General features: G+C 57.2%; 1 protein-coding gene across 5 annotated transcripts in view; it reads right to left on the bottom strand.

Moving 5' to 3' along the window:
- ACOT7 (acyl-CoA thioesterase 7) overlaps positions 1-27,434 on the bottom strand; it is a 99,743-nt gene that overhangs the window by 38,453 nt on the left and 33,856 nt on the right. For all 5 annotated transcript variants that reach the window (XM_043573654.1, XM_043573652.1, XM_043573655.1 and 2 more), the window contains exons 3-6: positions 22,599-22,755; positions 17,761-17,852; positions 12,324-12,438; positions 4,901-4,987 (exon numbers count right to left, since the gene is read on the bottom strand). In XM_043573654.1, the coding sequence (XP_043429589.1) occupies positions 4,901-4,987; positions 12,324-12,438; positions 17,761-17,852; positions 22,599-22,755 (451 nt within the window). The remainder of the gene's footprint in view (positions 1-4,900; positions 4,988-12,323; positions 12,439-17,760; positions 17,853-22,598; positions 22,756-27,434) is intronic.

Below are 27,434 nucleotides of genomic sequence, written 5' to 3' on the forward strand. Positions count from 1 at the left end.
CCTCTCAAAATAAATAAATAAACTCAAAAACAGAGGACAATGATAATTGGCTGCAGGAACAATGTTCTCCCTCTTCCAGCTTTTAAGTAGTTAGCATGAAGCAGGGCACTGGGCAGCTGTCGTAGGGACACCTGGGCAGACAAAAGAAGGTTTCAGAGCTGGGAATGGTTTTCAAAGGCAGGAAACACACTCTGGGCATTGGGTCCAAGCAAGGTTCACCCTTCCCGGCTGTGTCCTCTCCCCCAGGCCGTCCCGACCAACAGAATCACCGGGCAGCTCCAGCAACTGGAACACCTGGGCCTCCCCATGGCCTCCGGTCCTACTGGTGGGGCCCGGGCACCTGCATTTTTGAGTGCCCTGGTGATCCCCGCGGGCAGCAAGAATGAGACCACAATCCACAACCTCTCAGGATAGTGGACAGACCAACACTGTGGGAAGGATGAGCCGGCCAATGGGGCAAAACCCCTGAAGGGGGCAGGAAGAGGGTCCAAAGCCCAAACAGAGGGCAGACCCCACAAAAGCTGGCGAGACTGCCGGGTAAGACCAGCTGCAAAGGCTGTGCTGGCAGGGGAGGGGCCTGGCGGGGGCAGGGTCTGGCAGGGGCAGGGTCAGAGCTGCAGGCATCTGATTCCATCTCAGGAGCAGCGGCTCCCCAGCGAGGTCCCCAGACCTATGGGTGCTTGGAGTGTTCAGGACCCGGTGGGGGGTGGGGGGAGGTCACAGCCATCCAGAGCAGTGGCTGCAGAGGGAGGGTTTGCTAAGCACAGCATGGGGAGGGGGGCCCGGAAACTGCAGACCACACAATTTGTTATTCAGGAAAGCAGACAGCAGGAAGATGGTGGAAGGGCCCTGGGCAGAGTCTAGAATGAGCAGTGAGGATCGGGGAAGGGGGACAGGCAGAGGTGTGGCCAGACTCCCTGGATTTCTGAACGGGAACCTCAGAAGCCGTAAGGTGACTCACCAACGCCTCCAAGTCCCTGGGAAAGCATGCCAGACACAAACTGCAGAGAAACCACTGAGCCCCCGAGAGAGTGCCCCCCATCAGTTCTCCCTTTCTTCTATGGCAACTCCAGTGTTCGACAGACGCATCTGGCCAGCTAGACCCACCAGCGGACGTGAGCGTTGGGTGCAGTTTCCCGGGAGCCCCACTGCCTCTGGGCGGAACACTGGTGCCACATTGTGCTGCCGCCCGGCAGAAACAGGGCCACCCCAGGGACAGCAGACCGAGGCAGAGGGAGCCTCCACGCGAGCCCCTGACCTCTCACAACTGCATCATTACACAGGACACAACAGTCCTCTGTCTCGTGGAAGCCACCATTTGGGGCCTTCAGCCCAGCAGCTGAATCTTTAAAAATTTTTTTAAAGTTTTATTCATTTTGAGAGGGGGAGAGAGAGAGAGAGACAGACAGAGTGTGAGCAGGGGAGGGGCGTGGGGGGGCGGGGAGACACAGAATCCGAAGCAGGCTCCTAGCTCCGAGCCGTCAGCACAGAGCCCGACGCAGGGCTGGAACTCACAAACCGTGAGATCATGAGCCGAGCCGAAGTCGGACGCTTAACCGATTGAGCCGCCGAGGCGCCCCTGAACCTTTAATCTGGCTAATACATACCTTTCACAGGAAGCCACTGGAGGACGTGTTCCACCTAAACCAGCAAAGAGGAAATGGGAAGCTCTAGGAGTCTGAGCGCCCGGCCCCGGGGAGCCGTGCAGCAGGTGCAGGGAACGGGCGGGCCGGCTTGGGTGGGGGGAGGGCGCTCTCTCCAGGGAAACGCGTACCGAACGACTGCCTGGCGGGCAAAACTGTACCGAGAAGCATTTTACAGAGGCACGGAGGCTTAGCTGGGTGTTCAAAGTCAGTGGAAGATGAGGTGACGAGGAGAGACCGCGGTGACAAAGCCACACGGCGACGCAGTCGTGGCGCTCTGCCTGGCGTGGCGCGGGCGGTACTCACGCCGGCGGAGTCTGAGGATGATGCGCCGAGAGGCGCCGGGGAGACGGAGCCACAGACATCCGAGCAGCACGGCCAGAGCTGCTGCTCAAGTGAAGCAAGGGCAGGGGCAGCTGGGTTTGGTTAAAGGCCGTCTTGGACCCCCTTCCACAGAATACCTCGGTTTCAAATTATTAATTAAAAGTTTTTTTAAAGTGCCAAAGGAAAAAAAATCCAAGGTCGCCAGAAGTTCAGAAGTGCAGAATTCGTGTGGAGGACACCTCCAGTCCGCCCTGAGCGGGACGCTGGGCCACCCCCCAGGGAGCCCCCCGCTATGGTCGTGGTCGGGCTGGTGGCGAGCAGAGACACCCCCTCCCGGGGAGCGGCCCACAGAGGGCCAGGCAGGGAGCAGCCCAGAGGAAGAAAGAGGCATAGGGGGCGCCTGGGGGGCTCACTTGTTAAACGTCTGACTTCAGCTCAGGTCACGACCTCACGGCTCATGGGATGGAGCCCATGACTCCGCCTCAGAGTAAGATGCTTACTTTCGGGCTCAGATACCTGTGTTTTATCCTGTCACGAAGTAACGTCAATTCCCATTCTTACCGAGCGTTTTCAGCAAGGATGGGTGTCGGGCGAGTCTATGAAAAGGTCCTCACTGTGGCATGACCCTAAACCCCCCACAGATATCTGCCAAGTCGCCCCCTCAGGGGCCACAACCGACAGTGGGCGAGGGGAGGCCTCACCCAGGACCCAGGGAAGGCAGAGGCCAACCCCAGGCTGACGCTTGTGCGGAGGCCCTGACGTCAGAAGCACGGGGCTACAGACGGCGGTCCTTCCCGGCACACTGGGCCAAGTTCCTCTGCACAGCCTCCTGCCAGCTCCCTGCTGCTCCTGCCTCCCTCAGTGAGTCACCGGAGGTCCCGTCCACGCACCCAGGACGGGACGCAAGACTGGGCATCTGACTGGCGTCCCGTATTCCATCTGGGACCTCCTCCCACACCCGCTACGCCCCCCACCATTTTTAGCACAGCCAGCAGCCAGCGTCTGTGCTGTGTGTTTCTAAGTGGCGGGACAGGAGCGGGTTCACTAGATTAAGACTATCTCGGGTGTGAAAATCACAGAAAATGGCACAGGGGAATGGTTTCTCAAAGACACATACGCGGTACAGGATGACTGAAGAAAAGCCAAACTGGCCTCCATTTCCACGCAAGAGCTTCCCCTGCAATTGGCACCTACTGAATTACAGGTTAGAGGCAACTTTGATTCAAATGAGTTTAGACACCATCTATCGACAGCCTTCTCTCTGTAGGAAAACACCATAAAATCCCAGGTCTCTCACGGGTGTTTCCAGCACAGTGTTAATTTTGTTCATTCGCTTCCGGTGAGTTACCCGGACGCCGTTCAGAGATCGCATTTGGTAAAAATATTAGGTGTGTTTTTTTTTTTAACTTGTGGGCACAAAACCCCTACCAAAATAGGCATTAAAAACTGTAAAGCCGTCGCAAACATGCCTTCGATGCACTTCTTAAAAAACCGTGCCGGTATCGAACGGACGCAGCAGTCCAGGCCCCGTGGGTGAACACGATAACCTGTGGGATTCCAGATTTCCAACAACTCCCTCACACCCTCCTGCCCGCAAAGACAGAGCCCAGGCTTTTCAACAAGGAGATAGCGGATGGAGGAAACACCACCTTTCCCGAACTTCCGACACGTGGACGAGACAAGCAAAAGTTCTAGCACAGAGTTTCACAAATTCCCGGCGGGATGGAGCTCAGGCAGGCTGAAAGGCCGTTCTCAGCAGTTACAGGAGCCTGGGCTCGGAAGAGGGGCCGCCCCCCACTTCCAGGAGGCAGGCGAGGGCTGGTGGAGAAGAGGAGACGAGACGGCTCATGAGACCGCCCTGTCCTCAGAGTACGGAGATGCCCTGCCTGCCACCACACGCACGCGCCTGGAAAGTACTGTTGGTTGCAAAGCACGGCTTCCGTTGGGTAGGATCTAAGTGAATCACATCTAAGGGCACCGCCGCCAGCATTTAGTTGAGAGAGGAAGACAATCATGAAATTAAAAATATACACGTATATATACACAAAAAGAGGACTAGCTAAAAAAAAAAAAAAAAAAAAAAAAAGCAACTTAAAAAATATATCTCAAATCCCACAGCCCATTACCCTACGCTTCTCATCCTGGAAGTAATCTGTGCCTCCTGTTCACGAAACAGGTCCCTGGAAAGCGGCTCTTTGACTCTGTGAGGCCCCGGAGGCCACACAAACAGGAAGATCAAGCCTCGCTCCTGAGGCCTCCCCTGGTGGAAGTATCAGTGTAACCCTGCACAGAGTGGCACCACGTGAGGTGGGCTTTGAAGGATGAATAGGAGTTTTCTGAGGAGAAAACGGAAGAGCTGGGTACTCCGGGCAATTGGAAATGAGAACATAAAGGAAGGGCATTGTGTCAGTGCCTGTATATCTATTGTTTTCTGTAAATCACAAAAAGCAACTACAGTTCACTAAGGTAAAAAAAGTGCCCCCTGTGAACCCGGAGCTAAGTCCTCCCTACCTCCCACCATACTTCCCGAGCCTTGTTTAAGGTGGAGTCTGACCAAAGGAAGAAAGAAAGAACACCTCAGTGGCAAAACCATGTTCAAGTAGCCACTCTTTGTTGGCGGGTCACACTGCTACTCCCTGGTGACATCACTGTCCCCGGGAAGGCCCTGGCCCGACCCACAGGCGTCCACCAAACACCTCACGGTTACATGGTCCTGGGGTGGCGAGTGACCCTCCATCAGGACAGTCATCCAACTGACTCTCATTTCCAATTTTAAAAACAGGCGCCGACTGTATTTCGGTGATTTATTATGCAGCCTCTTAAAAGTTTAAACTTCTCCTTCATTAAACACAAGAGCCTAAACTGGGTCAGACGGCAGCCTGGCTCCCGGGGGATTAACGGGGACGTGCAAACAGGAGCCGCTGTCTTCTTACCTCCGTGCACGAAGCCGTGCAGGGTGCAGTCGGAAGGCCCCACCAGGTGGATCAAGCTGGACTGGCTGTAGCTGACCGTGTTCGGCTCTGGAATCGCAAAGGGGAGAGATTAGGCCTGGGGACAGATCGCCGCCCGCGACGGAGCGCTACGCCGAGCGGACGGCTCGGGGGTGATTTCTCAACATGCTCCGGCCGGGGAAGGGGAAGGCTTTCTCAGAGGCTGATCAGCCGCTCTGTCGGTGGGTCCTGAGGTCACTCCCCGTGTCCCCAACAAGGCCCTGTCCCGAGCCACAGGCAGTCAGCAGACACCTCGCAGCTACACGCTCCCAGGGCTGTGGGCACCCTCCATCGGGACGGTGTTCGGTCTGGCTCTGACTCCCATTTTGTAAACGATCGTGGACAATGTCGCAGAAACTTACCATGCAACCTCACAAGCGTGTACATTTATAGCTCACCGAACGCAACGGCGAGGTGGAAACCAGGAACCTGAGGGAGATGCCACAGACTCGGCCTCCCTGGGAGCACCCTGGGACTCCCGCCAGCCCCCAGTCTGCCCAGGAAGACTCGGCACCCAGAGGCATGCCAGCCTCTCCCTCCCAGTCACCGCCCCAGCTCACCAAATCCCTGGGGGGCATCCCTCCCTCCCTTGATGATGCTGCCGAAATAGCTGTAAGAGGCTACGCTTAAAAACAGACGTGATAAAACCCTGTCCCCAGAAGGCAGTTGTCATACCGCGGCACTGCCTCCTCTAACACGTGCGGGTAACACGGGTATAAGGTCTTCTGAGCAGACCCAGCCGCCGCTCCCACCTTCCGGAGCCTTCTGGGCAAGAATGACCCTCATCTGTCTCTTGCCCGGATGGCTGGTGTTCAGGAGGGGCGCCCCTTCCCGCCCCAGCAAGGCCGAGCTGTCGAGGAAGCCGGCCCACAGGGCCACTGAGTGACGGGGACGCAGTGCTGATGAGCAGGGGTCCTCTCTACGTGGGGCTGTGCACAGAACAGCCTGCACCAACGCTAATGTCGCCCTGCAGGCAAGAGCTGGTGGCACGCCCGCCCTTGTCTCCCCAGCACCACCCGTCCTCCCGAGACTGTCTGACGCTCCTCCCTACGGAATTCAAACCACCTGCTGGCCTGAAGGGGTCACAAGGCAGGGAAACTGGAGCCCGTGGAAACTGAGACCGTTAAGTATTTAACTCCAAACTCAAGACATTTTGTACTGGTCCTCGAGCCTCACAGCTTAGGGTGATTCGGACTCAAGTTCCGAGCACTTGTGTCACGTGCCGTCCACTGAGAGGCCCCCGCGGAAGGCGGAAGAGGCCCTTGGCTGCGTGGGAAGCCATGAAGTGGCTCCAACTCTGGAAGGTGGGGGGGGTGTCTGGTTCTCAGGGGCAGTCGGTTCTCACCTCTAGGGGGTCCCGCGACTGGCCCTGCTCCCCCCACCTTCCTTCCTGGCTCACTGTGTGCGGTCAGAGGCAGGGGCCGGCTCCCGCGTGAGGTCCCAGCTCCTGCCTCGGGCTCTGCTGGGGGGTAGGAAGCAGCATCCCGTCCCGGGGTCAGGAGCTAGTGAAGGGTTCCCACGTGAGAGGCCACATCTGGGGACTTGGCCACCCAGCCCACCCGTCTGGATGTGGGCCAGACTGTCATCACAAGGGGCCCCTCCACGAGCTGGTGGGCAAGGACACTACCCAAAACCAACCGACAGACGACAGGGACAACTCCAAGAGAGGGGGGATGGGGTAACATCAAAAGCAGCAGGAAAGGCGCTCCAGGTGTCCCCTGGTGCCACAGGGACTGCACGTAGTGCAGACGGCCCGTGGCTTTGACTCCAGGGAGGAGATGCTCCTCCCAGCTGCCACTTGAGTGCAGGCCTCCCAGGCCCTAGGGGTGTCCAGGATTCTGCCCTCCCCGGTTTCTAATTCCACTGGGAAATGGCAAAGACACACCCCCAAATCCCTGTTGTGCTATGGGAGGTGCAGGTAACGTTCCCTGCTGGTGAGGGTGCACCCAGCCAGGGCCACGCCTACAGCCAGCCTTGGGGGCTCAGACACCTGGAGCGTCCCTGCCTGGGGACAGCCGGAGAAACCACAAAGCACACTGATGACGACCCTCTCCTCGCCTATCAGAGAAACACCCCCAGTCAGCGCTGTCCGGTCCACAACACGCTGATCTCAAACGCCGACTCCCTTGAGCCCTGTCTCTGCAAAGCACGCGAGCGGACAGCAGAAAGGCCCCGAGAGCCAAGGGGGCCTGCTCTGCTGCCCGCGTTCGTGTCCTACTCATAAAAGACGCGAAAGCCACTCTTGCAGCACAAATGAAAATTCAGTCTCAAATCTGGCCCGATCTCAGGAACTGCTTTGACCAGCAAAGAGGTCTGCAGGTGAAGGTTTTAAAACATCAAACCATGGAGAACTGCACACAAAAGCTCTGTCGTGTCAGATGTCTATTTACTCAAATGACAAGCCATTTGAATAATGACCACGATCTAGTCAAAGAGACGCCCCCCCTGTTCTCGAATGGCATTCAAAAGTTATCAGTTAGGCCATGTCTAATAATTTAATGTTCTCAGAACTTGAACCGATAAGCTTTTAATAAGCAAAAGCACCAAAATTCTGATGGGGAAAAACAACACCCCCCCCCCCGGCCACACCCCAGTCCTGCTTCCCTTGGCCGTGAACTTGGCACCCACGGGGCTCTTCGCAGGTGGGCCTGTGTCTATTTTTTTGTGTGTTTGGTTCCCGGTCCCTGGTCATCCTCAGCGGCCTCTCTTCTGTTCATTTCTGCACCTCAGGTGAACCACAGTGATACCTACGGGAAAAGACTCTGCCAAGTGCAAGGTGGAGCCACAGAGACTCGGAGGCTGTTACTGCTGCCCATGCTGCCTTAATGAATACGTAAGTGGGCATCAGAATTGGGGCCCCGCCCAAAGGAAACCCTTGAAACAGCCAGTTTGGAAGCAGAAATGAGAGTGAATGGAGCCCAGAAACCTGGGGCATCAAGGTGGGAAAAGCCTATTGCTTCTGGGGACCGAGGGGCACAGAGATCAAAGCCCATCACCACTCAGCCCACGAATGTGTCCACGCGAGAGAGTGTCAAGGAAGCCACCGTCCAGCTCAGAGAGCTTGAGAAGTGTGCTGGAAAGGACTCTCAGAGTGACCGTCACAAGCAGCCGACAGGAAGTCAACAGATCCAATGCCCACTAAGCTCAGGAGGGGAAAACCTCTGACGTCCCCCATCACAGATGAGCAGGTGCCCACTCCAGTGAGGCCGAGGAGGACAGTGGACACGAAGACCCTTCCGGACAGCTGAAAGGGACTGAGAGGACCCACCCTCACCCCGAGGGCAGCACCAGGGTCTCCTGCAGGCCCTCCCCTGGCCAGGAGGCTCAGCCCTGGGAACAGGTGAGTGTGTCCGCCCCTCACCTGCTGTCCTGCCTCTGTGTAGACAGTGCCAGTGCAGGGGGCCCATTGTTAGTTCACTGGCTCCCGGCCCCTGTCCCCAAAGTACTGCATCTAAATGCAACAGGAGACCACACACAACCCGAGACACTGCTCTCTGACGCAAGCTGGACAGGATCTCCGGGTGAGGTGACCCACACGTGCGAAGGAATGAACAGGCGGACAGCAGGCAGGACGGGGCAGTCCCTTCTCCTCGCCTTCTCCACGCATGGCCCCTCGCAGGCTGCCCAGGGGCGTTGCTGCTTCCGGGCCCGACCATCAAAATCCCAGATGTGTGAGCCTGCCTGCTCTTTCCCCTTCCAAGAGAACCCTGGAAGCTACCTGTTAAAGAGGCAGAGCCCCAAGACAGAGTCCACACCATCTGCAGGACACCCCCTGATTAGGAACACCCGGTTTGGACTTTATAGGAAATGAACCTCTAGTAAGTTAGGCACTAGGATTTTAGGGTTCAGAAGCTACAGCAGCTACCATGACTTTGGCTAATACAGAGCCAATTCTTTGAACCTCAACTATACGATGACATCCGGAACCTGAGTGAGGTCCCCAGGGCAGTGACAGGAGAGGATCAACACGGCCATAAACAAACACAAAACTCCCCTTTACTGTGTTTGCAGCCAAGAAAACAGAGGCGCAGGGAGACTAAGCCCCCGTGGAGGCAGAAGTGGGATTCAGACCAGGGCAGTCTGACTCTACACAATCTTTCCCTCACTGCCCGGCCCCTGCCTCCCCACACCTCACTCCCTCCCCAGAGCAAGTGCTCACGGGCACAGGATGGTGGGACCTGGTCAGATCCCGGTCAGATCTGAGACGGGCACCAAGCACTCTCACGGACGGCTTGGAGAGGACGTGCCCGTAGGGGTGGCTGGTCACAGGCCGGCCACAGGGAGACAGAGCCCGGGCCCAGGCCAACAACCAGAGCCAGGCTGACTTTGTCCTAAACCTGACAGCTCCCCCAAAAGGCTCCAGATGGCCAAACAGTCCCTACATGGTCAAAGCTGGACATCTGATGGCCGTGGATCAAAGAGTTCAAGGTAATTCTATTTTCTCTCGTCAGATGGAGAAAACAATAAGAAAAGCTGGGTTTTAAAGAGCTCCCAGACTCTCTGAAAAGGCATCTCAAGGATGAGGTCAGCCCTGGAAGGGGGTTGCTAGGCAACAGCTGGCTGAAATCTGGTTCTGGTCTCAACAGTGACAGAGAGCCGCAGATACGTGGGGTGGCGGGGGTCCTCCCACAGGAAGGGGCTCGAGTGTTGGAAAGACCCCCAGCGCTGAGCACACGCTCGGCCCTTCCTGCTGAGCTCCTGTCCTGCTGGCTCAAGCATAGCCACCAGACGCAGCCCGGGCTGAGCCATGCAGGAGGTGGTGACCGGTCCTGGGGAGCCCGTCCTGCTCCAGGCACTGGGAGCCCTGCCAGGCCGAGGGCAGCTCTACCGGGAAACTGAGGTCAGAAGTACAGATGACATTCAAAAACACAAGCAATGGACATATGACTTCCTGAAGAAGCATTTAAAAGCCGGTCCCCCTAAGCCAATCTTCTGAGAAAGATGCATTTTTATTGGAACACAGAAAAGTAAAAAATAAAAGCTTGTAAAAGTCTGTCAAGAAAGCTCGAGCTTCAGAAGGCCACCTTTGGTTAATATCTTTGGAGAGTAACAGATTCCGAGAAACATTATGTACCAGATTTACAGTCAAACACCATAGCAAACAGAAAATAACCCCATGCGCAAAGGGACTTTAACCTGGAAACCGTGAGCTTTATATTCAGTTTCCCAGACAGGCAAAGGAGGAAACCAGGACCGACCTCAGGTTCTCAAAGCCCCGGACTCGGCCTTCAGCCCAGCTTCCATCCCAAGCACTCGCCAGAAACCACCCACGCAGGGGAGCGCCCGAGCAGACCCCACGTGCCTCCCCGACTTCTCCCCAGCCCTGCCCTTGCTGCTGGCCTGACACTGTCTCCCCCTCCTGTCTAATGAGAACACTGGTCACGGGGCACCTGGGTGGCTCAGTCAGTTGAGCGTCCAACTCTTGACTTTGACGCAGGTCATGATCTCAGTTTGGGAGATCGAGCCCCAGGTCGGGCTCTGTATTGAGCATGGAGCCTGCTTAAGATTCACTCTCTTCCTCCCTCTGCCCCTCCTTCATACACGTCCTCTCTCTCTCTAAAAAAAAACAAAACCAAAAAAGAACACTGATGATGACTGGATTTGGGGCCCACTGGGTAAAGCAGAATGACCTCATCTCGGGATCCTTCACTTGACTACACTCGCAAACACCCTTTCTGCAACTAAGGGTCCAGACACGGACGTGTCTTCTGGGGAGGGCTGCCGCTCAGCCCCCTCCAGTTTCTCTGTCCCCGAATTCCCTCAGCGCTGAGTGTGTACCTCTCCTAAGAACCCCCACCTCGCCTCCCTCACATCATTTGTTGCCCTCCGTATCTGTGCCTGACCAGCCTGTGCGCTCGCCCTCCCAAAAGCAGAGCCCGGGTCTGACGCCCTCAGCAGAGGTCTTAGGGCCTGGGGCAGACCTTCGTCATCAGGAGGGACCCCAGGTCTGTCTTGTGGGTTACTGTGTTATCAACAGACCGTCTATTTACTTTTCATCTTTAGAGATACCGCTTCATAGAATTTCATCAGAGCAGCAACATTTCGGACGAGGAATTTGTCATTTTGGCGTTTGCTGGAAAGCAGAGGTAAAAAGAACGGTAAAGACACCAACCCACGCACAGTCCACCAGCCTTCCCTGTGGGCGGGTTTGAGGCTGGAACATGAGAAGGATAAGGGGGAGATGCACAGGAAGGGACCAAAAGGTTTGCAGACTCTAGTGCAAATAGACCCCGCCTGGGGAAGCCAGGACATGCTGGCTGAACGGCCCAACTCGAAGCCCAGAAGGTACCGTCCTCATGTGTACCCTGCTGTGCCGTCACCAGCGTCCCTACCCCGATGCTGGACGTGGCCTGCAGCCAGGGCAAGTGGGTGGGTGGGTGGCCGGAAACTTTGTCTGGCCTGGCACCCTGGAGCTCGCCGTGGTCCTGGTTAGTGGAAGTCGGGGCACAGCTCAGAGTGAGGAGAGGGATTCCTCGGGACAGGTCCTCAGCTGTCAAGGACCAAACCAGGAACTCAGACACTACCTGTGTCTGGGGTGCCCTGAGGTGTCACCTACGGAACCCGGCAACAACACACAGCATGTTCTGGAGAGCGCTCTCCACGCAGATAAAACGTGGTCACTGCATGTGCAGGGGAGACACAGGTTACCAGGAAGACCCACGTCCCAAGCACTCACTGTGTCCCGATGGGAACAGACAGCCCCAGAGACCCTGCCCTGAACTGTCTGGGCACCGGGGAAGCCGTCTGCTCAGGACGCGGTGGGGGAAGTCCCATCTGCAGGGGACCATCCCTGGACCCATGTGTTCGGATTCTGGATGGACACGCTGTTAAAGCCGGCCACCTGGACGTGTGGGCAAGGGGGCAAAAGACCCGGCGGACGCGGCCCGAGAAGGCGCCGGTGCACCCACAGAGCGTTCTCGCCCGCACAGCCAGGGGGGCCATTTGCCACGGCGACACGTGAGTGGCGGGCTGGCGAGGAACGACATAGGAAAAGCTGTTGCCATTTGTGTTTTCTATGAACTGGAAATCCCACACGAAATGTGCTCCTGAGCACATGGGGGGCGCGGGGGAGGACACAAGAGCAACTCCACGCCCAGGCACCTCCACTCTGCCCAGGTAGCAGGGCCTCTGCCCCAACACTCCGCGGGCTGCAGGGCCTCGCTGAGCCATCCCGCCCCCTCGTTGCTGACTGTGCTGCTGGGGAGGGGTCTGTATGGTGCGCAGACAGGGGACAGGGCCCCGGGGAGCCCAGAGGGCCTGGTCGCAGGCGACAGCGCCAGGTGTGGGGCCCGCACTGCCCCTGAGAGGAGACCGTTCCACACGGGCTGGCGGAGGTTCGCCCCCCATCCCGCACCCCAGCCTTTACCTGGGTTCGGGACGGGCTGCACGATGTCTCCGTTTCTCCACTTGGTCTCCATGCGCTCCAGCTTCTGGGCCTCGTACCGCTTCCGGCCCTCCTCCTCCTGCTCCTGTCGGGAATACTGCGGAGAAGCGCGGACAGACGGTCAGGCCGGCAGCAGTGAGCCTCGCCTGCCTCCCCTCGGCCTCCCCGGCCAGGCCCGGCTCAGCCTCCTGGGCTCAAGGCTTCCTTGTGCGGTGGCCTACATTTACGTAACTGGAGACATCTATTGTTTTCCTGATAACACACGTCTAATATACACAACAAAATACACAGAAGGTGGAAATCTCCGTCAAATGTTTGCTTCGTGTGCTTTCTAGAATTGTTGTTATGCCCACGTCTATATAGATAGTTCTACCTTGCTATGTGAGAAGTTTCTTTTTTTTTTTTTTTTTTAACTGTATACTTAAAAAAAATGTTTCTTTTGAGAAAGAGAGAGCAAGCCGGGGAGGGGCACAGAGCGAGGGAGACAGAGAATCCCAAGCAGGGAGACCAATGCGGGGCTCAGACTCCCGAGCCCTGAGATCATGACCTGAGCCAAAACCAAGAGTCCAAGATTCGGACACTCAACCGACTGAGCCACCCACATGCCTCTTTGGGAAGTGTCAAAGTAGCAATATTTCCTCCTTTCACTGCATTAGCAGAACTTATTAACCTAACATGACTTAGGGGAGAGGCCCGGTTCATATGCGTGAGCGTTTAGCCTGCTCCCAATGTCCCACTGCTAAAACAACATCACGTCAACAATCAGTTACTTATTTTGTTTTACACTTGCCCTTCTCTTCCTGGGATTCATTCCTGGACACTGAACTACAGAATCCAGGGAGCCCCAACAGGGTGAGGAGAGAGCAGGTTTTCTGCGTGCCCTCCACATCCTCACTCTGCTGACCCCCAGCCTGTCCAAGAGGCTGCAGGTTTGCAAGGAATGCTCCCCAGAGCAGAGACAGCCCCACTGGAGCTTTCTTAATGGATCACAGGGGTTTGGACCCAAGAAGTTAAGAAATAAACATGAATATACAACTGGCACAAAAACTGGGGTTCCTTGGGCACAGAGTTTCCTGTGGGTTTCTCTGATGTGACAGCAAGGGCCCCGTCCTCCGGCCCACTGTAGGGTACACACGCCCTTCCTGTGGGACATGAGAAGACTAGACCAGGTCCACGGGCCCTCTGACAGCTGCTTCCCCCAGGGGCCCGGCCCTCTCCCTTCCCGCCGCCACGGCCCAGGCCCCCTGTGCTGACTGTGGCCCAGCCATCCTCCTTTGGTTGGTTCCAACATCTGCCCCTTCATTCCCTCAGCCAGCATTCCTGGCTGAGCCCACGGAGTGGCTACTAAGCTCAGGGCCCCTTGTTCCCTTCTCTGTCCCCCCATGAAGGCTCTCTGACTTAGGCAAATTCATTTCAGGTGGCAATTTTAGAGCTTCTTTCGAAAGCTACTTTTAAACTTCTTGATCTTCCTGCTCGTGGCTCTGCCCCAAATCACACAGGGTCTGAACACCACTCTGTGGCTTAATTACCATTATCTGAGGCTCAGAGAGCCTGTCTCCAAAGGAGGCTGAGAAAGGAGCTGAGTGGTTTGTTCAAAAGAAACAGACCATGAGTGTTTAAGTTGCAGTGGATAATTTACCCTTTTCCTCCATAAGTAAATTGTTGCTTCCCGTCCCACTGTCCCGAGTAAAGGCCCTAAGAGCAGAGTCTGTGCTGTGCCTATCTGGAAAAATCCATGGTTGAACTCAATTGTCCTCAAGAAATGCCCTTTAAAGAGATTTAAAAAACAAAATTTTGTTTAATGTTTATTTATTTTTAAGACAGAGAGAGACAGAGCATGAACAGGGGAGGGTCAGAGAGAGAGAGGGAGACACAGAATCCGGAGCAGCTCCAGGCTCCGAGCTGTCAGCACAGAGCCCGACGTGGGGCTCGAACCCACAGACCACGAGACCGTGACCTGAGCCGAAGTCGGACGCTCAACCGACTGAGCCACCTAGGCGCCCCTAAAGAGATTCTAAGAAAGAGCCAACCCCCGCCCCGCCCCTGCCCAGAGCCTAATAAATCCTGGCTGTGTGCAGCCACATGGGGCCTGGCGGGGCCCCATCCAGACTTGAGCCACAAAAGCAGAGGAAACGCAGCCTCCTCACAACCGTTGCCCTGCTGGCTTTAAATCTGGGGACAAAATCACTAGAGCATCCCAGTGATGGGCTGGTACTCCACTCCCATCCCCAAGGGCTCGTCAAGCCCAGCTGATGTGAATGAAGCAGAAGCCAGCTCAGCCCCAATGTCCCAACTGTCTGTGCAAGACTCTTAAGCGCACATTCGGACACTGGAAAAAGCCCCAAGCATCCACTCTCCACCACCCGCCAGGTCTCTCCCGGGCCGTGCTGCCCCCCCGGCCACCGCAGGAATCTTTCTCCTGTCACAGGGATACTGGGGTCCCTGTTTCCTGGAGAAGAAGGTGGAGTTATTTAACACTGCACGCGGTTGACGGCTGGGCTTCTTCCAGGGAAATGTGCACATGCAGTAAATCCATGAGCACGTGAGCGTGTGTGTTCTAAGGTATGTGTGTGCCTGTGACATCTACATGTGTATCTGTGAGATATGTGTGATATACACGTAGGTAATACGTATATACACGCGAAAGAGACATGTAATACACATGCACCAAGACAGAGATGTGTGTTCTCGGATAAATGACAGCTGTCAAAGGTTGACAGGAAGATTCAGGGGGGGTATTAGGAAGCCTTGTGGCTAAGCTACCAGCAGATAAGCATAAACGCCAGAGAGACAGAGAGCTTTCCAGGATCAATCAGGACAATGAAAACAGCAGACCTATATTTCAAAGCAACTGAAGGCTTATATGTGGGCCTCACACGTGGGGGAAGAAAAGCTCCCATAAATATTAGCAGCGGCTGCAGCTGGGAGCTGGGTGGTTTCTCCCATCTGGAGAACTCGCCGCTTCCGCCTCTACAAGGGCAAAGTTGGTATTTATGTCTTATCAAAGCCGGCTGAACAAAGGGGTTGGGAAAGCTCTGGGCCCCTCCGGGATGTGGGGGTGAGTGCTCCCTAGGGAGGAGCTGCCCTGGCCCTCTGGGGGGACAGGAACCAGCACGCTACCCACCCCGTCCTGCTGGCTGAAGACCCAAAGCTCTCAGCCCCCGGGGCCCTGAGGAGCCAGAGGAAGCAAAAGCTTACGTGCTCAGCCCCAGAATCTTCCCTCGGTATCAACCCTGTAACACATATCAGATGGCACTGAAGCCACAGAAAAGGTCTGCCAGAGACTTCTAAATTCTGTGGCATCTGAAAACTAAATCAGTTTAGTGATTATGTTGTACTTACACGCGGATATGGCTAATTTAACGCCAAGTGCTTAGTGGGAAAGGTGAAGGCAGAGGCAGGTACGTCTGTTAATTTCTAGAGAGAAAAAGTCGCTGTGCCCCAGACTTCGGTCTTAAAGCCCCCCAGTCAGTGGTGCAGGGACGGGAGAGACGGAGGAGAAGGGAGAGAGGCGGCGGGGTGGGGCTGGACTGAAGGGCGGTGTTCTGGGTTGAACAGGGTCCTGTCAAAGCTCCTGCCTCTCCTGGGACCAGTACAAGTGGCCTCTCACAGCATCGGAGTCTGCGCAGGTGTAATCAGCGGGGATGAAGACATACTGCATGTGGACCCCGGTGCCACCGGCTAGGGCTCAGCTAGGCAGGGCACACACAGACACCCGAACGGGAAGTCTGAGGCAGAGGTGGGAGGGGTGCTCCCACCAGCCAAGGAGTGCCCGCAGCCGCCAGAAGCTGGAAGAGGCAGGAAGGGTCCTCCCTGGGGCCTCCATCCAGCAGCCCAAGGACACTCACACAGACATGACCAGCAGGAGCTGTTGGGCCCCACGCCCCGGCCCTGAGCATCCACACACTCTCCTCGCTTGTGCAGGGGTGGGTGACACCAGTGCTGTCGGGGGTGGGGGGAGCACTGCCTCCCTTCTCTCACAGTTCCAAAGGACTGGCCACCAACCTGACCCAGGCCAAGGTCTAAGCACCCTTCCTGTTCAATGCGGAGAGGGCTCCCCTGCCCCAAGGTGTCTTTGTAAAAATCTAGACTACACGGCAGCCGGAGCCCCGCGGCCGGCCATCCCCACCCGGGCAAATGTGCCACCTGGGCCTGGACTGTCCCCGGGGGCCCAGACAGGGTATATGGTTAGACACTGAGCTGGTGGGCAGAGGGTGGGAGGCCAGTCTTACCCTGCAGGGGCGCGGGGGAGTGAGAAAGCCTGTAGGGGAGACAGAGCGGGCCTCCCCTAAGTGGGAAGGGCCTGTGCCAGGGGGTCCCCAGGAGCAGGGCAGGGACAGCTGGAACCAGCCAGGATGGCCCAGCTTCTCTGTGAGCTATGTGAGCAGACACCAGTCCCCACCTATCTGGTTCTCGGTTCCATTACTTGAAAAAATGTTGTTCTCTGGGCACCAGGGAGCTCAGGTGGCTAAGCATCAGACTTGATTTCAGCTCAGGTCACGATCTCACGGTTCGTGAGATAGAGTGACGAGTTGTGAGACTCAGCTCCGCACTACCAGTGCAGAGCCCGCGTGGGATTCTCTCTCTCCCCCTCTCTCTCTGCCCCTTCCCTGCTCGTGTGCGCACGCCTTCTCTCTCTCTCTCTCTTTCAAAATAAATAAACTTAAAAAAATGTCGTTCTCTGTATGTCGTGACGGCAGGGAAATGCTAACTGCAGCCACAGGACCTTTCCCTCTGAGAAGAGCTTAGGTGTGGGAACCGAGAGCTGCGGGTGTCCACGGAGGAGCTGTCATGCGTGTCCTGGAAACACGAAGGGACTGGGGTCACGGGAGGAGGCGAGGGGCAACCTCAGGGAAGGAACGAAATCCTTCACTGGCACCACGTTCACCCTCCAAAGCCTGCCACCCCAGCGCTCCCACGGCGGGCCCAGAAACAACCAGAACACGATGGGCTCCCTCCATGCAAAGATGCCTCTGTCTGCAGCAAAGCCACAAGGACAGAAGCCAGGGTGGTGGCAGGCACCAGCAGGGGCAAGTGGAGGGAGAAGAGGCTGAAACAGAGATGTCTTAGCGTCTGTTTCCTCAGGGACCACGAAGGGGAGCAGCTGGCCTGGGCCAGGCAGCCTGGAGGTCCTGGCTCTCGGCAGAAGGACCCGTCACCCGACACCGTCCTGGCCCCCACCTCTCCTCCGGTCGGGGGCACGAGGAAGGGTCCTCCAGGAAGGGCATCTGGCTGCACGGGGCCAGCCTTCACTCACGTTCCCATCAGGGAAGATCCCAGGCAGGGACACCCCCTCCACTGGCATTTCTTGTTGGCAGGCCGGCGCCCAGCCCCTGTGGCTCTCCAGGGACGTCTGTGTGGCCGATGACCAGGCCTCTGCCATCTGTCCCCAGAGAGAAGTGGAAGGGGGTCTCCTTACCACGACTGGAGGCACCTCCAGGACCTTGTCCACGTTCTTCAGTGACAGGGGCACGTACCACAGGGTGGCCTTGTTGGTCAGCTTTTTAGTTCCTTCAGAGAAAAAAAACAACACATGAGTGGTGACACAGGGAGACCACAGGAAGTTCAGGGCACAGGGCAGGCGGGGCTGAAACACACCTCTCTCGGGACCCTAATCCCCAAGGCCTTTTTGAAAAAAATTTTAACGTTTGTATTTATTTTTGAGAGAGAGACAGAGTATGAGCAGGGGAGGGGCTGAAAGAGAGGGAGACACAGAATCCGAAGCAGGTTCCAGGCTCTGAGCTGTCAGCACAGGGCCCGATGTGGGCCTCGAACCCACGAACCGTGAGATCATGACCTGAGCCCAAGTTTGATGCTCAACTGACCCAGCCACCCAGGCGCCCACCCAAAGCCTTTTTTAGCCACAAGGTGCAAGCGGAGGGGCCGGAGCACCGGAAGCCAGCACCATCCCCACCACAATGCTGCCCTCTGGAGGGTGCTGGAGAGGCTTCAGTTCACACACCTTGAGCCTGGGGGTCCCGGCTTTCCAGCATTTGCTGACACAGAGGGCGCCACCTGCAGGCACTGCCTCCTTGAGGGTATTTGATGGAAGGGAAGTTTGGTCCGCAACACGCCCAGAAGCCTGAGCAGCCTCAGGTGGGGCCCTCACTCAGCACCTCCCGGAGAAGAGGGGACAAAGCCAGGGGACTCAGCCCAGGCCGAGCTCGGGTTCCCGCAAACAGGTCCGGCAGACCCTGAACTTCTAGTCAAGCACACTCTGCTCAGAAGCTTCACGCCACAGCGCTCAGCAAGGGGACATCCACCTGCCTCAACACCACTGAGAAGAGCTCCCGCCACACAGGGGCCAGAAGGACAGCGGCACGTGGGCGGGAGGCTCGGGGAGTCACCGAGCCAGGGCACACGTGGGCGGCCAGGGGGTGGGGGGTGCTGGCCAGGCCACAGACCCCGGCACAGGTGCACGGCCAGCCGGGTGGGGCCGGTCCTTCACACTGGACACTTGGATTCACTGCTGACTCAGAGCTCCCATCCAGAAACTTCAGAGTGGAGTGCTGAGAGACAGTCAGTGGACCACTGACCCCACTCTGGGCGGAACGACAGGGAACAGAACCCTCGATGGGGCTACCACAGAGGCCTGTCTGGGCTGAGAACCCTGGACCAGAAAAGTCGAGACTCACTTAGTCCACTCCCCCTCACCTGTACTGGAGGACCCCGGAGCCCAGAGGGGCCAAGGGATTTACCGAGGGTCGCACAGCAACTCGGTGCCACTCAGACCCAGGCAGGCCTCCGGGATCCTAGTAATTTCAGGGAACTATTGGCAAGGATGCCTTCAAAGAGTAGCTTCTCAACATGGAAGATCCCCAACGTGGAGACCAGTACATCTGCAGGAAGCAAGTGTAGCAGACAGGGGGCACTGAGGCCTGCTCTCTGAAGCCCCTCTTGGAGCTCCCTTCGCCTCAGTTCTTTCTGACCTGCCTTCCCAAAGGGGGCCGGGGGCTCTGGTCTCCTCCTCTACACACAGCCCTCAGGACCAGGCCGAGCCCCGCGGTCATGTAGGAGGAGGGTGAGCCCGAGGTGCCCGGGCCTGGTCCCGACGCCCGGCCCCGACACGACGGTACCATCAGCACGGCACGGGAACCACAGGCAAATCACATGGAAACTATTTTCACTGCGCTTTGACTGAGAGTAAATCTGACAACCTGCTTTGGGGAATAAAGATTTCCTGTCTGACTCTGCTGGAGCCGGCCTGACAAACTGGTTTCCATGGAAACCCGCAGTGGCCCGCCTCTGGACCTAAATGAACACTGCAGGGCAAATGAGGCAAAACATGCTAATTGCACTTTCTCCATCATTTAATAAAACCATCAAAAGACAGTTGCAGGATTAAAAACACCTATTTGAAAATCTTAAGGGCTCCCAGCTATTTCCTGGAGCGTTTGCAACAATCACACCCCAGTTAGCTTAATATTTTGACAGTTGCCGGAGATGAATGAGCCTTCTCGAAGGCGAAGGTTTGCTGGTTGTCTGCCTCGGTCAGTGCTCGCTCGGCTGCCTCCTGACAGGCTGCACAGCCCCCGAAGGAGGGGGACCCACAAGACAGGGGACCTCTGCCTGCTGGGGTCTCAGTTCCCTCCGCCGTCAGAATCCCCCTGGGTCTGCTGGGCCACACACTGCTGTAGGGGGGTGCCACAAGTGCACGGACAAGGCGGCCGAGCGCTGCCCTCCCCTCCTAGCCATGTGGACAGACAGACACACGTCAAGACAGAGCGGGAGGCCTCGGGGGACACAGAGCCCTAGAATAAGAGAGAGACACACGGATCCAAACACGGAAAGACAGAGAGAGGGATGCACAGACGTGGCAATTGGAGAAAGAGAGCCAGAAATGAGAGAGAGGGGGCGCCTGGGTAGCTACGTCGTTGAGCATCTGACTTCGGCTCAGGTCATGATCTCACGGTTCATGGGTTCGAGCCCCACATTCAGCTCCGTGCTGATGGCTCAGAGCATGCAGCCTGCTTCGGATTCGGTGTCTCCCTCGCTCTCTGCCCCTCCCCCGCTTGTGTGTGCTCTCTCTCTCAAAATAAACATTCCAAAAAAAAAAGAAAGCAAGAAAGAAAAGAAATGAGAGAGAGACCAGAAGTCACGGAATAAGAAAGGAGGCAGCAGGACGTTCTGGGGCAAGGTGACCAAGCCGTGTGGAGAAACCGCGGCCTCAGGGCTCCAGGCGTGACTGACCCCTTCCGTGTTACAGGGGAGGCCTGAGGTCAGGAGTGGGGACACCTGGGCCAGGGGCCCGTCCCTTGCTTCTCCCGAGCCTGTGTCTTCTCAGAACACAGTGGGATCACCAAGCCTGCCCCTCCGTCCTGCAAGCTGGACACCTGCAGGCCTCTCCTCACCGCCAGTGCCCTCCTGCACAGGGCAGATGAGGCCCCAAGTGCCCACCCTGCAGGGAAGGAGCAGAGACGAGGCCACGGGGGCCCAGGAGCCCAGGGAGGTGCGTCCTCACTGGTGGGGGGGGGCTGTTATCCTGCCAACGCGGCCCCAGGCAAGAGCCTCCAGCCCCCGCCCTGGGAGGGACCCCTCGGAAGTCAGGCAGAGCGTGTCGTTCTAGACAAAACCCTCCGTCAGCTTCCCATCTCTGCACAGACACAAATCTCCCCGGCAGCCTCTGCGGATTTGGTGGTTCGTTCGCTCCCTTGTTCTCTGCCCCCTGGTTGTCAGCTCCACATTTGCTTGGAGACGAGGAAAGTGCCAGGGAGAAGAAGACACGGCCGTTTCCCTCAGAGGTTCTCGATCCAGGGCTGGGTTTCTCTGCCTCGGCGCAAGGACACTGCATCACCCTTCGTGGTGGAAACCATCCCGCGTACCCCTGGCCTCCCCACACTGGATGCCAGTAGCTTAGCTCCAATTGTGACAACCAACGATGTCCCCTTGAGAGGCACCATGCCGGGGGGTCCGATGCCAGGGAGGTGAGCTCCACTTTCAAAGTCAAGAGCGCCTCTGTCCCCCGGCCTCTTCCCCATTCGCCAACAGCGATTCTGTTCCCCAGGGCTTCCTCCTGGGCCACAGCTTGGGACGTGCCAGAAAGGGGGCTTCGATGACAGAAATCCGGAAGGCATGCCCCTCCCCCATTTTTGGTCCCTGGCTCGGTGACACTGACCATCATGATGAACAGCAGCACTGCTGGGACTGCCATCGACAAGGAAGCATGAGGACAGAGAGCAGCTGAGGCAGTGACGTCCCCCGACAATGCCCAGCACTGCCCAGGAGAGACGGCCTGGGCCACAGAGGGACAGGCCACAGGGAGTGATGACAGACACCCCAAGGCCCTACTGTGAGAAGACAGTACCTAGGTACCCCTTTCTGTGCCATCACCTGACGCATCCAAGGTCCCTCTAATGCCAGAGTTGCAACAGGCCTTAGGCCACAAACATGGGGCACAGGGGTGCTGGCCACTCCCTGATCCCAGTCCTCACGCTGCACCCTTCACTGGGCCATGGCTGGGCCTGCCGGGGTCACCGGGATGTTCCAGATGGACAACTGTGCTCTGGGCCCAGGGAAGGGAGAAGCCTGAGCCCCTTAAAGCTCTCTGAGCACAGCACCCTGCAGGGATGGCCGAGGAAGGGGTGAGGGGGCATCAGGACCCAGGCAGTTCCTGCCTTCAGAACCAGCGTGGACTGTCCTCTGCACAGGAGGACAGGGTGGTCTGGGACAGGGAGGGGGCAGCAAGGGGACAAAAGGCCCTGCCTTCCTCGTAGTCAGCAGCCCTGGTTATAAAAAGCAGCAGCGGGTGCAAACCAGAGCCACGCTCCCCTGCAGAGCCCAGTGGGAGGATGAAAAGGGGTTTCCATGGTTACCATCCTGAGAAAGAGAATATTCAGATCAAACCAGAGTCAAAGGTTGGCCCAGTGAGCTTTCAGCCTAAGCCTGGTATGCAGGGCCTGGGGCGGGTGCAGGGCACCACCTTCACTTAGGAAGGCTTAGGAAGGGAGGGGGAAGGGCCTGTGCCCTCCCAGCCCCCCGCCGGAGGAGCAGTCACCAGGCCACCACCCCCCAGAAGGCAGGATGGGCGGTGGCTGCAACCCCAGAGCCAGAGCTCGAATCCTGGTCCAGACACGCGCTCCCCTGCTCGCTGTTTAACCCCTTCCTGTCTGCGAAACGAGGATGGCAGGGTGGGAATTAAGGGAGGTCATTCACGGACAGCGTCAGGACCGGCCCCTGCTGCAGGGTCAGCCCTCCATGCATGCGAGGCGCGGCCACCGCCGTGCTGTCACCGCTGGTGAGACGCGATGCGGAAGTTACCTGTGAGGATGTTTTCAGACATCACGTTGACCTGGACTTCCACGGAGTGCTTGGAGGTATAGGTGATCTCCGCGCTGACGTGCGCCACCTCCCCGATGCACATGGGCGACAGGAAGTCGGTGCGCTCGACCCGGGCCAGGGCGGCCACGCAGCGCTCCTGCAGAGGGACCAGAGACAGGTTACCCGCAGGGCAAGTCCCCACCCTGGAGACGCTCCTGAAAAGGGCCTTCCTTTTTTCCCCCACTGGGAAAGCAGCGCCACATTCCGAACTGCAAAACCACAGGGGACGTGGGAATGCCCGAGGGGAACAAACACTCCAAAGCGATCACTAACGGGATTCTCTGAGTGGTGACGGTTATGAGTGGCTTGTTTCTTTTTTCTAATTTTTCTACAAAAGACGTGTATTACTTGCATAATGAAAGGTAAAAAAAGATATACTCCTTATGGAACATTTGGGAAATACAGCGAAGCAGACAGAAGAGGGAAGATCACTCCTCCCATCCATCCGAAGAGAAGCCAGGTTTCTATTTTGAGATCCTCCCTCCCAGGCTCTTCTCCTTAAGAATGGGATCTCACTGGTTCGCGTGCGGTTAGTCTTATACGGTCATGCGAAAACAAACATGCGTGTCCACAAACTGCCTTTTTTCACTCAACACAAGGGAAAAGAACCTGGCTGCGTTACAACCAGGGCCCTGTAATCACTATTCTTTTATTTAAGTTTTATTTATCCTTCAGATAGGCACCCCCTCCGCAGAACTCAAAATTCAAAAGGGTATACAGGGCACCAGGGCTGCCTAAGGTCACCTGTCCCTAGCCACCCAGGACGCCCCAGGGTAATGGATCATCACGGCCACAGAATACACCCACACCTGGAGCGCCATCCGGAGGGCACGCGACAGACTACTGTGGGGCTCGTTCTCTATCAAACGTGACAGACTTCCTCATTCGTGTGCACGGCACTGCCCGTGATTGGTATTTCCCGCCATGTCACTGCAAAAGTACGTTTATGGCTGGATAGAATGGAATATTCTTTCCTCTGTTATTAGAGATTTGGGTCAACACCAATTGTTTGTTGGTTTGTTTGTTTAAATTCACTCTTCTCCAATGAAGTTTTTATTTTTTTTTTTAAGTTTATTTATTTGAGAGAGAGAGAGAGAGAGAGAGAGAGAGAGAGAGAGAGAACGAACACAAGTTGGGGAGGGGCAGGAAGAAAGGGAAAGAGAAAGAACCCCAAACAGGCTCTGCGGGGCTCAAACTCACGAACCAAGAGATCATGACCTGAGCCAAAATCAAGAGACGCTTAGCTTCACTGACTGGAGCCACCCAGGCACCGCCCTCCCACCCCCCTACCCCCCGCCACTAAGTACTTCTTCTTATAAACAGTCCTGTGATGGATTCCCTTAGGTCATTTTCAGTACCGGGGACTGTTGCCCAGACCGAAGGGACAGACACCTTGGTGCCTGCTCCCAGAGTACTTCTCAAGAGGACAGCAGCATGTGACGCGGCCTCAGCGCCGCCCGGCGCTCACACGGAGGACTGCTCACTTCTCGTCGGTGCTAACAGAACGACACGAAGGGTGCAGGTGTTTGAAGAGTGGGACTTCAGACCCTCACTGCACCCTCTACCGCTTCCTGCCAGAAACCAGTCATCTCTTCTGGAACGCTGAGCACACGTCTGGCTGCCCCCAGGCCGGGCAGGGAGCAGGGAGTGTGAGATGGGGCTCATTCTGACAGCCTGGCCCTCAGGGCCTGCTCGCTCTGGGACTCGCTTTCCCGATTGCTCCTCACAGCGCCCCCCGTCCCAGGGTGGGCCATACCACGCTTGTAGGTAACGGTCACTTTGAGCCCTGGCAACACCACCCACGGCGCCCGAGCCAGAACCCGCCTGCTGCCTCGCAAACGTGCAGACTCCCTGCCCCACCTCAACCCACAGGACCTGCCTCTTTTGGAGGGACGGTCAGGGAACCTCCACCTTCACCCCTCCCAGGTGAGTCTCAGGAACACGGGGGTCGGGGGTTCCTCCAGTGTCTGTTCCTGTAAACGTGCCAGAGGCAGGTGTCAGCAAGACAGGGGACCAGGGTGATGCGAAAGGTCCTGGGGCTAAGTTGGGGCTACTCTGATCGGCCCTCGCCCCCTACGTCGCACGGACACCCGGAAGGAGACTTCTGTGGCTGCAGCACCACCCACTGGTAGAAAGCTGGAAAGACATGCGCTAAGCGGAGCAGGACAGAAACCAAGGCCCTGCCTCTGGGCCGCTTGTTGGGGTTATCCGAGCACTGTCTTCGAGACCCAGGTATCTTCACTGGAGAGTGGCTGAGCTTTAGCATGGCTACGCTCACACATGGGTAATGTGCATGCATATGTATTAATAATTTCTAATGGAAATGCAGCTTACTCTCACATCTGTCCACGTCTAAGCCTCGGATGGACCTGAGCTTTCCCACGGCCACAAAAGCATTCCTTCATTCACAGTACAGCCCCCGCCCCCCGCCCCAGTCCATGGGGGATTCCTTCCAAGACCCTCACTGGAAACCTGACACCACAGGTAGTCCCGAACCCTATAGATACTGTTTCTCCCCTACATACAAACCTACGACAAAGTTCTAAGTTAGGCACACTAACTAATAATACCAGCTGTAACAACATGCTGTAATAGAAGCCATGTGAACATGGTCTCTCTCTCTCTCTCTCTCTCTCTCTCTGTTAGTGTACTTCTTCCTGGGACCATGTGAGATGAGAAAATGCCTATGTGACAGCTGCAGGAGGTGAGTGACGTGGGCAGGTGACACAGCGTTAGGCCGATATCTGACGGTGCATCAGAGGAAGGGTCATCTGCTTCTAGACCGCGGGTAAACCAGGGCAACTGAGACCACAGACCAGTCGGGCTCTGACGCACGGGGCCAGGCTGCGCCTCGAGCGCCATTCGGGGGAGTAAGTCAGAGCACCTGCCCTCGGCCTGGGTTCGGATGACAAACAGGGCAATGCCTCACAGTGGCAGGTGCTCTGAAGAGGGCAGCATGGGATGGGGTGGGGGTGGAGGCGGCCTCACTCTGCCACACTCCCAAAGGCTCTCATTGGGTGACCGCTCCACACACGCTTCTGGCAATGAGCAGACGGCCGGCGGGAGTCCACAGTTTTCCAGGCCTCCGCCCAGATGTTGAGCATCTGGCAGGGACCCGACAAACAAAAAGTCCCTCCCTTCGCGGGGCTTACACTCTAACGGGGTGCAAAAGGGGGCGAGCATACCAAAGATACAGGAGCAAAACACAGTGTTCCGGGAATACCTGGGAGCAAGGAGGGAGCTGGTCATCAGGGAAGGCCTGGATGGAGGCCGTATTTACAGAGACCGGAAGGAGGGGCGAGTCATGCAGATATCTGGAGGAAGAATAGCCCTGGCAGAGGGAAGAGGCAGTGCAAAGGCCCAGGGGTAAGAACACACTGGCCAGTTCACACAGCCGCAGGAGGGCCAGTGTGGCCCCGGCGAGTGTTGAGAGGAAGGCACGGTAGAGAAGACCCAGGAACTGGCCGGTGCTCAGATCTGGAACCACCCAGCAGGCAGAGCCAACAGGATCGGCCACCAGTGAGAAGGGAGTCAATGGGTGTAAGTAACTGAATGCCGCAGAGGTCATTTACGGAGGAGAGGGAGGCTGTGGGAGGAGCGGCCCGGGGAAAGGCTCAGGGTGTCTTTTTGGCCTTGTGAAGGTCAAGGGGCCAGTTAAGCATCCAGGTGGAGCCACAAGAGGCCCGGCTGGAAACAGAGCCCCGGGCCTACATGACGGTACTAAAGGCACAGACTGGATGAGGTCTCGAGGCGAGTGGGGTGGGGGTGCCCTCCCCGACTCAGAGCCCCAGAGAAGCCTCTCAGAGATCAGCATCAGCACCCGTGCCAGCATCTACCTGGAGCTGCCTGGGGCTCACATGTCCCCCTGAACCTGGAACTTCTACACCCCTATCCTGGGTCCGCCAGTCCAGAGGCATCTCCAAGCCAACGCGTCACAACTGTCCCTCCTGCGCCCAGGCTCCCTCCAGGGAGCGCAAGAGAAGCAGAGGCTCAAAGCACAGGTTTGGGGCCGATTCGTGGTCCAGACCTACCCCACACTCCCCCATGCGGCCTCGGGCAAGTAGGCGACCTCTTCTCTACGTCCTCACTTGTGCAATGGGGACAATGGGGCGTGGCGAGGATTATGAGTGGGAGCACTTCACAGCTTTGCAGAACATTAAGCACTTACTGACAGCAGTTACACAGGCCCTCACCCCCCATGTGGCCTCCCGAGGCCCCCCTCCTCCTCTCCCCTACCCTGAGGCTCTCCTTCCTAGTGTCCAGCCTCTCCCGCCAGGCCTGCGGGGGACCCTCACTGTCTCTCTCAACCCCCAGGCCCCACAGGCTCAGGCCCACCCTCCCCACGGCCAGCAGAGGGCGTGCTCTGGACACTGCTGGGTTTGCCCCAGAACTCCAAGGGCTCCTGAACAAATCCAGAGTCCTAGCCAGGCAGACGAGCTCCTCCTTCACACCCAGCTCCTCCTGGGTGCCAATGTCCACCCAGTAAGTAACACATTCACCCCGGCCTGGTTTATTACACACACCCACAGGTGCTGCTGTCGTATTCTCCTCGAGCCACCCCCGCCCCCGCCAGCATTCCTATCATCACAGCAGGTGGCTGGCAGAGGCCCATGGGGACACAGGTCACAGGACACAGGGACACAAAGGCCACGGCTTCCTGTGGTGCCGCATCTCTGCTGACCCCCAGGTGGCAGCGTGGCACAAGACAGAACCCCTTCCCCGAGCAAGGTGGCTGGCAGGCCTCTGGAAGAAAGGTCAGGTCCCTTGGGGCTGGAG

The sequence above is a fragment of the Prionailurus bengalensis genome, chromosome C1 (genome assembly GCF_016509475.1).
Source record: "Prionailurus bengalensis isolate Pbe53 chromosome C1, Fcat_Pben_1.1_paternal_pri, whole genome shotgun sequence".
In the NCBI taxonomy this organism is placed as follows: Eukaryota; Metazoa; Chordata; class Mammalia; order Carnivora; family Felidae; genus Prionailurus; species Prionailurus bengalensis.